The 14676-nt window shown below is 42.4% G+C and overlaps 1 protein-coding gene across 1 annotated transcript in view; it reads left to right on the top strand.

Annotated features, from left to right (window-relative positions):
- LOC112118329 (calcium uptake protein 2, mitochondrial) overlaps window positions 1–14676 on the top strand; it is a 254334-nt gene that overhangs the window by 138119 nt on the left and 101539 nt on the right. Inside the window, exon 2 of the mRNA XM_026653578.1 lies at window positions 6412–6559. Within this exon, the coding sequence (XP_026509363.1) occupies window positions 6412–6559 (148 nt within the window). The remainder of the gene's footprint in view (window positions 1–6411; window positions 6560–14676) is intronic.

Genomic DNA, 14676 nt, shown 5'->3' with positions numbered 1-14676 from the left:
TGCTATCGTTTGTTGGATCTGTCTCCACCCATTGGGGTCCAAGCCCACTCCACGAGTGCAAGCATCTACTACAGCCGCGCTCCACCACCTGCTGCTCACAGAGATATGTAGGGTGGCCACATGGAGTTTGGTACATGCCTTTTCCTCCTATTATGCCCTCTTGTAAGACTCTGAGATAGCTGCCTCATTTAGTGCAGCTGACCTCTGCTCCACAGTTCCATCATCTTCCTCGCACCCTCCTCCTAACTAGGTACTGCTTATCAATCACCCTCAGTGGAATATAATCGGGATCATCACTCGAAGAAGAAGAGGAGTTTACTTACCTGTAACTGGAGGTCCTTCAAGATATGTGTTCCCTATCTGTATTACAATCCCGCCGTCCTTCCCCTCTGCTGCAGACTTGGTTGATTTGTGGTGGAGACATAACTGAGAGAATGGTCAGTCTGCCCTGCCACTTATTGCCTCCATTGAAACTATGAGGCGGTACAAAGGCACATGGATGGACCAACACACACTATTATTTTTAAAAGCTCCGGCTCCGGGCGTATGGCGCATGCGCATAACCCAGATAGGGACCACACATCTCAAAGAACCTCCTCTTATGAGGACTGTCAGAATAGGAAAGGTTGCAATTCCTTAGGCCCAATACCTTAGGGAATTTCTAGTTTAGTCCTGAAAAAGTCCTGGGATCCCTTTTCAGTACATTTCTCTATTACAAGCAGTGAGGTACCCTGCAAGTTTCCTGGACAGGATCAGTCTGTAGTGTTTTGTTGGGGGCAGCAGGAAGCTGAGCAAGGAAGCAGACTGTGACTGGCAGACATTGCAGCAGAGTTGTTGCAGTGATTCATGCACAGTTCCTGTTAGCAGGAGGTTGCTGCAACAGTGGGAAGCAGTTATATTCCAACACCCCAAAGCCAGCGCCTCTCCCAGTCTCTGTATTTACCTTTCACAAGGTCAGCAACTCTTCCTTTCTAGAGCCAACAGCCTATCATAGTAGGCTAACCACTTCTGTGGCTAATTCCCTGTTTCTAGGGCACTATGGACGCAGTGAACTTTCTTCAAGCTATTCTCCCTTGTCTAGCTGCTGTACAAGAACTACTTTTGAGCCCCTTTCTATATAACCCTCAGGATCCAGGACCCCTTTCCAGTCTCTGCTGTTTCGCCACAAATTCCTCACAGAACTCTGCTGCAATGTCTGCCAGTAGGGTTGCCAGTTTTGGTTGGACGTATTCCTGGAGGTTTCATCACATGACATAATCTTTAATGAAACATTAATTCCTGGAGACTCCAGGGCAAACCTGGAGGGTTGGCAACCGTATCTGCCAGTCACAGTCTGCTTAATTGCTCAGCTTCCTGATGCTAATGCAGCTCTCTAGTTCCTCCTGATACAGTGACTTTCCAAAGAGAGATGGCTTTCTGCATCAGACTCTTCCTTCCAAACAGTTTCCATCCCTATTGGCTAGGAGAGGGAAGTAAGGCTGCTCTTCCACCCCATTGGCAGTCCAAAAAATTGTAGAGAGTTTGCTGCTCAACAGATTCAACGTACGATATTACAATATACATTTAACAGCCTAGACAATAATCCAGAATACTCTATATGTTATGCACAATGTGGCCAAAATAATGTAGCAGTAAACCTACAAGAAACTTTAGCTAGTTCATGGTCATATCCCAAAAAACTTTGCAATTTGTCCTATAATGAGACCGGCAATAATAAATTTCATATCTATCATGTCTAAAGCAAACAAAAACTGTTCATATTTGAGAAGCAGAGAATAATCTAAATAATCCTCACAAAGCTATGCCTTCTGCTTCGTTTAAATGAGCTTTGTTTCTGCTTAGTTGTTTTAGAAGGAAGATTTTGGCTGAAACATATTAGAGGGGTAAAGGGTTGGAGTTTGGGGATTTCTGTTGGATGGGGCAGAGGGGCTGGCCAGCACTAGGGTGACCAGACAGCAAGTGTGAAAAGTCGGAACAGGGGGTGGGGGGTAATAGGAGCCTGTATAAGAAAAAGACCCAAAAATCAGAACTGTCCCTATAAAATCGGGATATCTGGTCACCTCCATCCCCTGTCCCGACTTTTCACACTTGCTGTCTGGTCACCCTAGCACAGGCCGGCCCCCATCCAGGCCCCTCCCTGCTCCTGGTCCCCTGACGGCCCCTTTAGCATTTGGTGTCTGATTTCAGTAGCCAGAATTAATAGTTTTTCTCCTGATAGCAAACTAGTTTTTGCAGTACATTTTTATATCTGTTCAAGACTTTGGGTTGTGCCCACCTCTATATTTTTAAATAGTCAAAGTGCCAGATCAGAAAAAAACCATTGTTCCTGTGAATAAACACAACATTTTTTGGTAGGGCAGGGAGGGGAGAAATCTGATGGTTTTTCTTCAAGTGCTTGCTCATGTCCATTCCATATTAGGTGTGTGTGCTCGCCATATGCACTCGCCATATGCACCAATGCCGGAAGTTTTTCCCTCAGTGGTATCCATAGGGGACCGTCTCTGGCGCCCCCTGGAGCAACACGCACATGCTGTAGTATAAGGGGTGCCGCCGGCTCCCCCCCGCCTCCTCCTCCGTTCCTTCTTGCTGCCAGTGATGGTGCTGGAACGTCCGCTGCTTTGGCTAGCATTACGCTTTGTTCAGTGTTTCTTTCAAATGTTTTCCTGTAAAATAGTTGTACATAATTAATAGTTAAGAGTTCCCTTAGTGTTAGTTCTAGTTTAGTCGATCCCGGTACCGGTCGAGCAGCGTGAGACATAGATAGACGGATTACCAATGCCGATCCACCAAATGCCGACGGTCTCTGAGGTCCCGCGCAAGGGACTCATCTTGATCAGATAGGTCTATGTCAAGACATAGTGGCCAGCACCGCACAGAGAAGGGCCGCCGGGCCGCATGATCATGGTTGCTGGACAGCGACCACTCTGCTTCTGGCTCCGACACTGAGCAGGAGTCCTTGACAGCAGGACAGGCCCTGGCACCGGCGGTACCGTCTACATTATTGGCACTGCAACCCACCACATGGCCCCAAGGCCAGTGGCTGGCGGCCTGGTACCCCTGGAACCCTTGGGGGTTTACCCAGTCTTCGCAGACAGTCCGGTCGTGGCGGGGGCCTCGGATAGGCTATCGGCCTCAGCATCCTGCCCTCCACCAGAGGTGGAGACCTCAGAAGGGAAGACACACACCCCCCAGGCCCATGAGGACCATGGGGAACAGCCGGCTGGGCCACCATGGCACATAGCAGATCCCACGGCACCAGCTTCATCCTCATTGTCGCCGGACAAAGCTATTACGGGTCCCCCTCAACCAGTTCCACAAGATGATGCTAAGGCTCATCAGGAACTATTGAAGAGGGTCTTCTGCAACCTGGGGCTCCAGATAGAAGAGCTAGAGGAACCATCGGACTCCCTGTTCAATGTCCTTTGCTCCATGGCACCTACTAGGGTACCCCTACATGAAGGAGTATTGAAAATCAATAATGCCGTATGGCAAATCCCCTCCTCCCTGCCCCCCCCCCCTTTAAAAAAGGGCTGAACACAAATACTTTGTGCCAGCTAAAGGCCACGAGTATCTCCACACTCACCTGGCCCGAAACTCCCTCATAGTTGAGGCTGTTAGGCAAAGGGAGAGGCAGGGGCAACTCGGGCCTATGCCCAAGAATAAAGACTCAGAGAGACAGGATCTGTTTGGGCAAAAAATTTATTCATCTTCCAGCCTTCAGTTGAGAGTGGCCAATCACCACGCCCTCTTGGGCCACTACAACTATAACATGTGGCAGGCCATGGCCAAGTTTGAGGTTTCGCTTCCCAAAGGGTCCAGGAAGGAATTCTGGGTGATCCTCGAGGAGGGCATGGCTGTGGCCAGAGTGGCCCTCCAGGTAGTTTGACGCGGTAGACTCCGAGGCTCGCACCATGACCTCGGCCATCTCCATGCGGCGGGCATCCTCGCTGCTCATCTCTGGTCTGTCAATTGATGCTCAGCAGTCAATGCTTTTTTCTTACCAAAAATAAATTCTATTCCCTGTGTGTGTGTGTGTGTGTGTGTGTGTGTGTGTGTACACATTTACAGCTGTTTTATTTAAATTTAAAATTTTCAACTGTTGAAGTTCAGCAGTTTTAATATCACTAATAAGTCATGTTTTGGCCATTGTTAATACAAGTATTTTAGTATTTTAGGAGCTTGAAAATCCAATTGGCATGGACAGTTGTATAATAGGATTAACTCTTAATCTTCTTCCAGAAGCACAACATAATAAGTTTATGCAAAAAAAAATCTTTCCATAATTTCAATTAAAACAGTACTATAGAGCAATCTATTTTTAAGTTTGCTTTAGGGCACAAACTGTTGACATTATTATGAGATGATTCTAATAAGAATGCTGAATTTTAACAGCTCATAAATATGATTTATTTACTTGATATCTGAAGCAGCATTTGTTGAAACTTGTAAAAAGACAATTCTGTAGTAACCAATCCCAGAACTTTTAGACAGAGGTGATTAAAAGGAATTGAGACTTATTACATTAGAGTTGTTTTAAAATAGTATTTTTCGGAATCTGTGAATCTGATTAGTAGAAGAACAAAAATGCTGTTTGCATCTTCCACACCCACCTTTGTTCTAATGTACAAGATAAAGGTTAAAGGAACGCTTTCTACTTGAAATCTGATCAGTTTACAAATGAGTTTAAAATGGCTTCAGGTGCCACACCTGTCCCTCTGCTGCCCAGTTTTATTTTTCTAGTAACATTTTCCTAATTTTAAAATTTGTTTCACTTCCTTTATTGTTGTTTGAAAGACCCAAGTAAGCAAGGGAAACCGAATGACAGTACAGGGGTAAAAGTGAAATTGACTAATAATATAATATAAACAAAAGCAGATATCATCCAACATAGCATTTACACATGTACTTCACTTTAATGGGACTGCTTGATTCAAGTCATGCAGTTCGGAGCATAGCTGCAGTGCCTATCAAGATGGGTCTAGTCATCACTATAGCAGGTCAGAAAATGGAATTTCCATCCTCTGGGAAATTCCAGTATTTCAAAAAATGTTCTTCATGAACTGGTACAAAAAGTCAAAATATTTCATGGGACAAAATCTGAAATATTTCGATTCAGAAACATTGAAACAAGCTTATTGAAACATAGTATAGAATTAAAAATTTCAACAAAAAGTCAGTATAAGTGAAAACAAGAAAGTAGAAACAAAATACTCCATTTTGATTTTGAATTGTTTTTTAACTTTTACCTCAAATTTCATTTAAATTGATACGTTTCCTTGAAACATTTAGATTTTGAGATACCAGCTTTTTCCAATAGAAAACTTCCATGGAAAATGTTTCAACTAGCTCTAGTGTTTTGCTTATATTTTCCTTATATATCCTTTTCATTTATCCTTCATTTATTTATTTGCATTTTCAGATTATAAAACCTTTTGGGCAGGAACTATATCTTCCTATAAGTCTCTACAGCATCTAATATAGTTTGGACTCGGCTATAATAACTATAATTATTTATAATAGGTTACATATGGGGTCTTGGTACTCTGAGTTTGCCTAATTTAGATTTCCTTGTTTTTCCATCATTGTTCACAGTTGTTAGTGTTACTGAAGTGTAATGGCTTTGTATACAATTTCTAAGGAGTGACATGGGTGTAGGAGAATTGTTCCGCAGCATGAGTCAAATACATATGTCATGTTCATTCTAAGAAACTCATATTTTCCCTGTGCTCAATTATTCTCTCTGAAATGGTAAAATATTATGCCTATCTCTTGTTTTCACTCCGTCCAGATTCTCTCTGCACCTAACATCACTTTCTGTTGCTGTTTCTGCAGTATTGCCAAAGCTTATGATTTTATCATAAGTCTCTCTAAATTTGGTGTTTTTCTTAAAGTCCCAGTTCATGGAGTCAGGTGATTATGTTAGAATCTCATCTCTGATTACAAAAAATAGTAAGTTTCAACCTCATGATTATGGAGAGGCGCTTGGAAACATGAACCCTAAAGGCTCAAAACCCAGAAGGCAAATAAAAAGAACACAACTTACTTTTAAAATCTCATGATTGGGGGGGGGGTGATTTTTGGTGTGGACAATACTGCCTCTGCTTCTGTTGTCTAAAACCCAAACCCACACCTAAATTGGAAAAATCACTGTTCCTATATAATGTGTCATGGTAGTTGTTCCATAGCTAGACAACAAATTTTAACAATGGTTCAAAAAACATTTTGAACTGTGCATAAACCTATCCCTTTTTAAGGTTAAACTAGAATAACTATCTTAATTACAACCAGTCCCTCTTACAGTGGTGACTTGACCTCAATATACTGAGGATAGTAGGCTGCCTTCTGATTAGGATAATGGTCTAAAGCCTAATCATATTTTTGTTACATTGTTTTTTCCCTCCCTGTTTTTAGAAGGAAGATGTCGCTAATGAGGAGATGGCAGAAAAACTCTCTATTCGAAAGCAGCGCTTTATGAAGTTTGCATCCTTGGAATATGAAGGAGAATATTACATGACACCTAGAGACTTCCTGTTCTCAGTAATGTTTGATCAAGTCAGCCGTAAGTTGATTTCTCCTCAGTAAATTGTACTACTGATTTGTGTGAAGTTCCTATCCTTAGCGGATGAAAATCAGCAAAGGCCAGCTAACAACATTAATAGACTACACGCTTGTAGACTCTTAACAGGGACCAGTTGGCATACCTGTTGAGACTGAAGGTCCAGAAATCTGGAGTCTTTGTGCAAATGACTTAAACCCCTAATGTGCATATCTGATCAATATTCATTTCCTTGTTTATCTAAACAACAGAGAAATTAGCCAGGTTATAATACACCAGTGTTCAGAACATCCCCTCCCAGCTATCTCCATAATTGATACTGTGACTTTTCTTCCTTGCACAAAAAGGAAGTTTTGGGAGTGAAAGATGGTCATTTGTGTAGACTTCTCTTCTGTGGGAACTGTTATTTGTGCAAAACACAGTGGAATGGATCAAATTTTTACATGATTAAAAAACAAAACACTTTTAAAATCCTATAATCCAATGAGAAGTCAACGTGCTATGTATCAAGTGCTTGGGCTGAATTAAAGATCTTGTGAGCTTTTGTCCTCCTTTACCCAAGGTTACAGAGTGTCATGGCCAAATCCCAGCCTGATTAACAATGTCCACCTTAAAGCTTCCCCTTGTAGTTTCAGAGATAGTTGCCTTTTCACTGTCTTCCCCTCACTAACTGTGGCCCTGTTATACTCTGTCTCCTGTTCCAGAGTGAACTGCCCCCTTTCTCTCTAATGCACCCAGTGCGCTGCACCTGGCTGTATTTGCTGAGTTGCAGTGATTCACTCCAGTCTATAATCCCTGCTTCCTCCTAGTCCATGGCTTTTTCCTACTGCATGGCTGCTCTCTCTGTAGCCTTTTGCCTTTCTATAAATCCATTGCATGAGGCCCCTTTAGGGGGCTGAGCAAGCTACTGCCTGATCATAAAAATGAGAGATACAGGCAGCTGCCCGAGAGCCCAGGAGAAGGGTACCCAAAGTCAGGGAGTCTCCTGGGAGAATCAAAATACTTAACAGGTAAGAACGACTAGAGTTGTTAATATTGCACTTTGCATTCCCTTTAATAACTGCACATGTGTATATGTTTATAAATGCATACATTTTAAGACATCCTTAACGCAGCCTAAAGCCCCCCAGCTCCTTTGTTGCCTTCCACAAATTGGGTTAAGCTGCTTTGGTTTTAGTTGCTTTAAACTTGCATAGACAGTACAAAAACACAACATGGGAGGGACAGCAAGGGGACAAGATGGGGCAGGGTATGCATCTCGTAATAGTTTTGGTAAGTATTCACTTTCCAAGTTATACATCCTTGCAGGTTGCAATTAACTTTATTAACCTTCTTACTTAACCAAAAATATATATCCCACCTGCCCAACACACAACTTTCAAATGCTCTTAACTTTCTAAAATCAAAATCATTCTTTTAAAATAAGCAAAACTGACTATACTGTTTCAATTTATAAAGCTTTCTGCAATGGTTGCTATAGCCTCTTGGTTTTCATTTTTTGTAAAAAGGGGTGATTAACATTTCTTTTCAATGGGGAAAGTTGTTCACCCCGCCCCATAGTTTACAGTAACTTAGAATGGCTGAGGGGATTTTCCATAAACCTTCCAAATAAAATACATTCACTAAAAGACAAAAAGCATAGAAAATTTCCACTCAGACGGTGCATATTTCAGAGAGTTGTGTGTGAAAGCAAGATTATAATAGGAAGTGTTTTGCAGTCTTAGCAATAGCAGTTGCTTCCAGCATCATACATATTCATCGTTTACCCTGAAACAGTGGTATAAATGCTGGTTTTTTTAAACAAGGTTGCATGTGGACAATATGTCTTTATAGAGGTAGCCAGGTTAATTTCCAGTGTGTTTGTTGCTGATATGAATAGCCAGTGTTTAAAAATGTGTATTTTTAACTCCAGGAATGTGTATTTCAACTTTCAGTTTATTGATTTCCAGTTTACTTAATGGCATACAGGCTACAGTGGTAGGTGATGTAGATAATCCATAGATAGACAGGTCTTAACTTTAGTACTTGTGCACCTATTATTAATTCTTTTATTTACCTGCTATTATCAATGTACATACTCTAGCCAACATCTCCATTACTACTATAAGCATTTATTTCTTGTTATGCTGTATTGTTGCAGAATGCTTGGTGCTCTTACTTGTAATTTCAGACAGTGATAGCACAGTTTACCACTGAGAATTTGGATTTCTTTTATATTCAGCTACTTATCGCAGAAAAACAGTACTGTGTTCCCTTTGTTTAGAATTAGTCCCACAGAGGACAATCTACTAACTAGTCCAAAATCATATAAATTATATCAAGAAGATAAACTTCTTAAATCAGGCAGTATTACTTTGGGGAACTCTCTGTTCTGATCATAAAATCTATCCCATTAATCCCTGAAATATATAGATACGATATTTCAGGAGTCCCATTTGGAACTGTTTTAATATTCTGAAGAGGAAACCCAACCATCCACAGCTAATTTTAAGAAGTCAGTCTCTCATTTGTACAGAAGATACTTGTGCTCTTTCTGCAAAAAATATAATTATAATATTTGATTCTACACTTGAACACGACTGTTACAATCCTGAGTTTAAAATCATAGTAATTGAGCAACTCTTTATTATTTTATTTATTTGTTTAGATTTAACATTAAAGAAGAACATCCATATAAAAACTCTAAGCACCTTGGCATTAATAAGATTTACAATAACCATCCATTCTTCTTAATACTGTATTAATATACAAATATATTAATTCTGGCATTGGGCAGCCTTAAATAAGAGATAAGTTTACCTCAGCCAGTAGACAATAAAAATAGAAACACACCAGAAAAGCCTCTTTCCCCAGTAACATACCCTCATCCTTCCCCCAAGAACCCTGCTAAATAAACATGGCTTTTACAGTGTGTCAGGTTTAGGCTATGCCGGATCAAGGTGCGGAGCAAATTCCTGAGGCCCAGGGGTGGCTCTAGACACCAGCTAAACAAGCTGGTGCCTAGGGCGGCAAAATGTATGGGGCGGCAAAATGCTGAGCTACCGGCTCCCGCCTGGGGGGGAAGTGGCCGCTGCCCGCAGGAGAGCGGCGCGAACAAGCAGAGGAGCGGCCCATCCTCTGAAGCCAGGGCAGGGCCGTGCTACCGGCGCCTGCCGGGGAGAGGGGGGGGCACGGGTGGCCGCTTCCCGCTGCCCGCGGGAGAGCAGCGTGAAGAAGCCGAGGAGCGGCCCGTTCTGCAGCTGGGGCAGGGCCGCGCTACCGGCTCCGCCTGGGGGTTGGGCGCTGACAGCGGGAGAGCGGCGGGAGCTAGTAGCGCGGCCCTGCCCCAGCTTCAGAGGACGGAACGCTCCTCAGCTTGTTCATGCCGCGGCCCCCCCCCCCCCCCCGCGGGCGCCGGGAGCACAGCCCTGCTCCGGCTGCAGAGGAGGGGGTAACATGGCGCCCGGGCAGTCCACTCCTCCTCGGCTTGTCCCCGCCTCCGCCTCCTCTCTGCGCCGCCTCCTGCCAGGGGAGGGGAGAGGGGAGCGGAGCGACAGCCCGGGCTGAGCCCAGCTCGTGCCAGGGCCAAGGCGAAGCCCAAGGATGAGCAGGGCTGGGATCCAGCAGCAGCCCCAACCCCTGGCCCTGGGAGCGGTGGTGACCAGAGATGACTCCATCTCAGGCCAGATCTGCAGGAAGGTAAGAGTCGGGCAGGTGGGAGGGTCCCCAGGACCCCTGGGGAGCTTCTGCGTGCTGGAACCCCAGAGGCTGCTGCCTCCCTCCCCCACAAATTCTCTGTTTTCATTTTTTGTTAATTTTAAACAGTCAAAACAAAACTACAAAGTGCAAACATGTGTAAAAGCCAAAAAAAAGCGCGGTGGGGGGGCAGCCAAAAATTTTTTTGCTTGGGGCAGCAAAAAACTTAGAGCCGGCCCTGCTGAGGCCCTCACTGAAAACACTGTGCCAGTAGGCCCCTTGTCTTTTATCACGAGGGGAATCCAACTCTGACTAAGAGCAGCTATGGCAATATGTCACAAGGACAAGGAGAGATGTGATTTCTCAGGTGTAGGGCTTTATAAGGCATGTGCCAACACCTTAAACTTTACCCAGAGACCAATAGTGCAAATCCCACAGCACAGCTGTCAAGCACTCCCTATCAGATGCCTCACAAAATAAGCATTTTTTCAAAAGAAAATGTATTAGAGTAAAATCGTGTAGTAAACTCTGGAATTGTGACTGGATTTTGGTGCAGATTTCAGTCCTATACTAAAGGCTAAGACTGCGAAAATGTTAGCATTCCCCTGCTGTGCAAAAATAAGTAAGCTGGTGAGATGTTTTTTATAAGAGGCAATTCATGCACATGCACACCCACTCCCAGGAAGAATTGTAAGGATTATATAGAAGTTATTCTCTTCTTGTTGGAAGACTTGTGTGTTTGCTTTCCCTTCTGGTGTGTTTGGGACAGGGGGGAGAGATGAAATGCTCATTCCCTGTTTCTAGTAACTTCAGGAGATATCATCCCTTCTTGTTTCCTGGTGAAGAGTATTGTGCAGTGTTCCCCCTCCCCGTTCCTGGCAGCATGGGACTTCTCTCATTGGGTGCCCTAACTCTTTTCTCCCCCACCAAATGTCTTCCTGTTCCTTTCCTCACCTGTTACCCTTTTTCTGCCCACTCCTCCCATTGCCATTTAGTGTTTCTTCATTCTTTTGTACTCATCTGTCTTCTTTCCTCCCAGATTATAGCCTCTTCTCTCTCTCACTCCTCCTATCCCAGCTGTCTGGTTTCCTGATCCCTGCTGAGGTGTGGAATGAGAGAGAATGTAACACATACTCATGCAAAATTAGACTGGGGGCTGGTCATCTTAATCTGCTGAGCAGGAAGTGACTGCTAAGCTTTGCTGTACATTCATACCGCAACATGAAGGAGAGCAGGTCTCCTCCCTACTCAGCAGATCGATCCCTAGTAGTTAAGAGATTCCCCTTGTTTTTACAAAACCCTCAGGCAGCAGTTACCACTCCCAAAAAAGAGGGAGATACTGAGGGCTTGTCTTCATGACCGGGAAGATCGACACCCTTGCAAAGGGTGTCGATTTAGCGGGTCTAGTGAAGACCCGCTAAATCGATGGCAGAGCGCTCTCCGGTCAACTCTAGTATTCCAGGTGCCCGAGAAGAGCAAGGTAAGTTGATGGGGGAGCGTCTCCCATTGACACAGCACAGTGAAGTCACAGGGGTAAGTTGACCTAAGCTATGTTGACTCCAGGTATGTTATTCACGTGGCTGGAGTAGCGTAACTTAGGTCAGCTTACCCTGGTAGTGAAGACAAGAAAAAAGAGAAGATCCTTATCCCATCAGAGGAATGGAAATGAATAGCTGCCCCATAAGTTGCGTCAGGGAAAGCAAGCCTGCCATTTGCCTCCAAAAATTATGCAAATGTAAAGTATTCTGTTTTTTATCTAGCAGAACCTAGATATACCTAATATACCAAACCTAATATACTTACGTTATGCAAATATGGTCCAAATTTGCATCTTCCTTACTAGCCTTACCATTTAAAAACAATCAGAGCTGTCCAGCAGTTAAAAATTCTTTCTGGATGTTGCTTGATTGGATAGCTAGTTTATTTTTTAAAGTGTGGGGTTGGAATGTTCAACCTATCAACTCATTTTATTGTCTGAACATTAGTTGGGTGCGTAAGAATCTTTTCAGTAGAGAAAGAAGGCAAAGTCATTCTCAGTCCATATCAGTTAACCAGACATTAACTAGAGAATGAAGTGGCAGTTTGAGCACAACGATTAGTGATTTGCTGAGCAAACCAGAGATGCTGTTCATTATTTCAACAGATATTCATGAATCTGTGGGTCATTGCAGCTGGTATGACTAGTATAAGTCCTGATGATAATACTACATAAAGCTAAAGAGTGCATAATACTGTTATGCTGAAATTTATTAATGGCTGCCATCAAGCGTGTCTTTGGTCATTAGGTAATTACAGACCTAATTAAAGCTGATGGGCATGCTAGCTACTATTCATTCAGCCTAAATGGAAAAAGCAATTAAGCTCCTGTATGGAGTAAAATAGCTGGAGACAATGGAAGTCACCACCCAAGGCTGTATGCAAGGTTGATCAAGATTTAAGCCATGTGGGCCAAAGGGTTTCCCTGGGACCTGATTGCAAATGCAGGGCTAGGTCACTGAGTGGTTGGAGCTGTGTATGTGTCAAAGGGAGAAAGCAAAATGGAAACAAGCAGAAAGCCAGAGATGCGGTCATGAGCATAGCCCTGATGGGGAGCAGAGACGCAGAGCTCTTTTGGGTCATAGGACTGGCTGGCAAGGCAGATATGGAAGTTATGAGTAAGGAAAATGCCTGTTGCTGTTCCTATTATGTTCAGGGAAACAGGACTTTGTATACATTTTTTGTAAATAAATAGGATTTCACCAAAGAATCATCAATTTTTCCTCCTAATGAAAACAGCCCAGCAAAGCCTTGAATATTAACTAACCGCCCAGCCCAAGGGGCAACTGTATTAACCCGCTTTTGGAGGATTCATAGCACACAGAGCGAGGCTCACATGGCTTGTAAAATTGTTACTTCTGCTGTTGAAAAGCAAGCTTTTTTTTTTTTTCACAGCTGTGCATCGTATCCCTCCATTTTGACTGTGTAGTGTGCCCTGATTGGTCAGGGTATTATGCATACAATAATTTTATGCTCGCTTAGTGCTTCAGAAAGCTGAATTCATATATTGTGCATCAGTACCCTGCCTGCTTGCAATATCAGAGCAAACCATCAGAGCATAGGACGATGAATACATAGAACCTTGTCACCTTGATTTTGTTGTAGTCAGCCAGCAGAGAAGGTCTAATGTTACCAACATTTTTAATAAAGCCAACTTTTAGTCATATCGGCTTTAATTGTGACCCTTTTAATATACTATTCTATTTTCACAGCTGGTACAACAATATACTATTATGAGATGAAATTACTCCTTTGTCACGTAACTAACAAATGTATAATTAAACATAATCAATTTTGCAATCATTACCCACCAGCATCATTTCACTCATTGATAATTTTCATTTGAAGAATTACTTGATGTGCTATTTTGCTTGGATGTTTTTATATTTTCTGTAATGAAACATAATTAAAATTTAGGAGAGGGAGTAAACGTGGTGTTGAGTAAACAGATAAATATTCTGACTGGCAATGCCACATCAAAAGTGCCTGGAACTACAGCTAAAGATGGCAAATATCAAACTATCATAGATATATCTAGATTGTCAAATGATTAGGTAGCATTTTTTATTGAAGCAAAATCTTAAGTGTACCCTTTGACAAAGTTGCAAAATATGCAATAAATGATAATTTATTATAAAGCAGTTTCCATGATAAGAAAGCATAGATTACACAAAACTGTACAGCAAATACATAAACCATCATAAAATACAACCCAAATGATCTTGAACCCTGTTTTCATGGACCTTAGTTCACCAATTTTGTTCCTTTGTTTCCTGGTAGATAAGCTTTTTATTACTGATTTTCTGTTTAATATAACTTAAAAATGTGAGATCATGGTATTCTGTATAGATTAAATCACACCTGCAAAGTTATTTACTATCAGGGTGATAATGAAGAAAAATATTTACAGTCCTGCCATTTAAAGAGCAAGAGCTGATAACAAATGCACAGCTTCCTAACAGACCTATTTTGTGTTTCATATTGACACAGCAGATAACTCTTTAAAGGCAGAATGGCAAGGTCCAAAAAATGCTTTTGTTTGCTGTCATGTGCAGCACTGCATGCTGGATTACTTCAAATTTTTTTATTTTATTTTTTCTTAATTTTATTACAATTATTTTTTTAAGGAAGCAGTCTGCTCCGTTTTTTAATTATAGATAAATCTGTAAAATAGGTTTGGGGGCCTGACTTATTATTTGTACATAGGATGGTGTCCTGTACTGATCAGCTCAACACATGCAGAGAGCGCTTTGAGGACTTTTATATTCCTGGCTATGTGCCATGATCGCAACAGCAGGGATAGCAAGCAAAACACTTCACTGGAAAGACAAGCTGTGTAAATAAAAAAAAGTTATTAGCAAACCATAATATGTAAAACATCAATAATTAAGTATTTTATTGTTCCTCTG

The sequence above is a fragment of the Terrapene carolina genome, unplaced genomic scaffold (assembly GCF_002925995.2).
Source record: "Terrapene carolina triunguis isolate 2854851 unplaced genomic scaffold, T_m_triunguis-2.0 Scaffold141, whole genome shotgun sequence".
NCBI lineage: Eukaryota > Metazoa > Chordata > Testudines > Emydidae > Terrapene > Terrapene triunguis.
The sequence above is the reverse complement of the archived record's forward strand: the minus strand, read 5'-3'. Positions and strand labels throughout refer to the sequence as shown.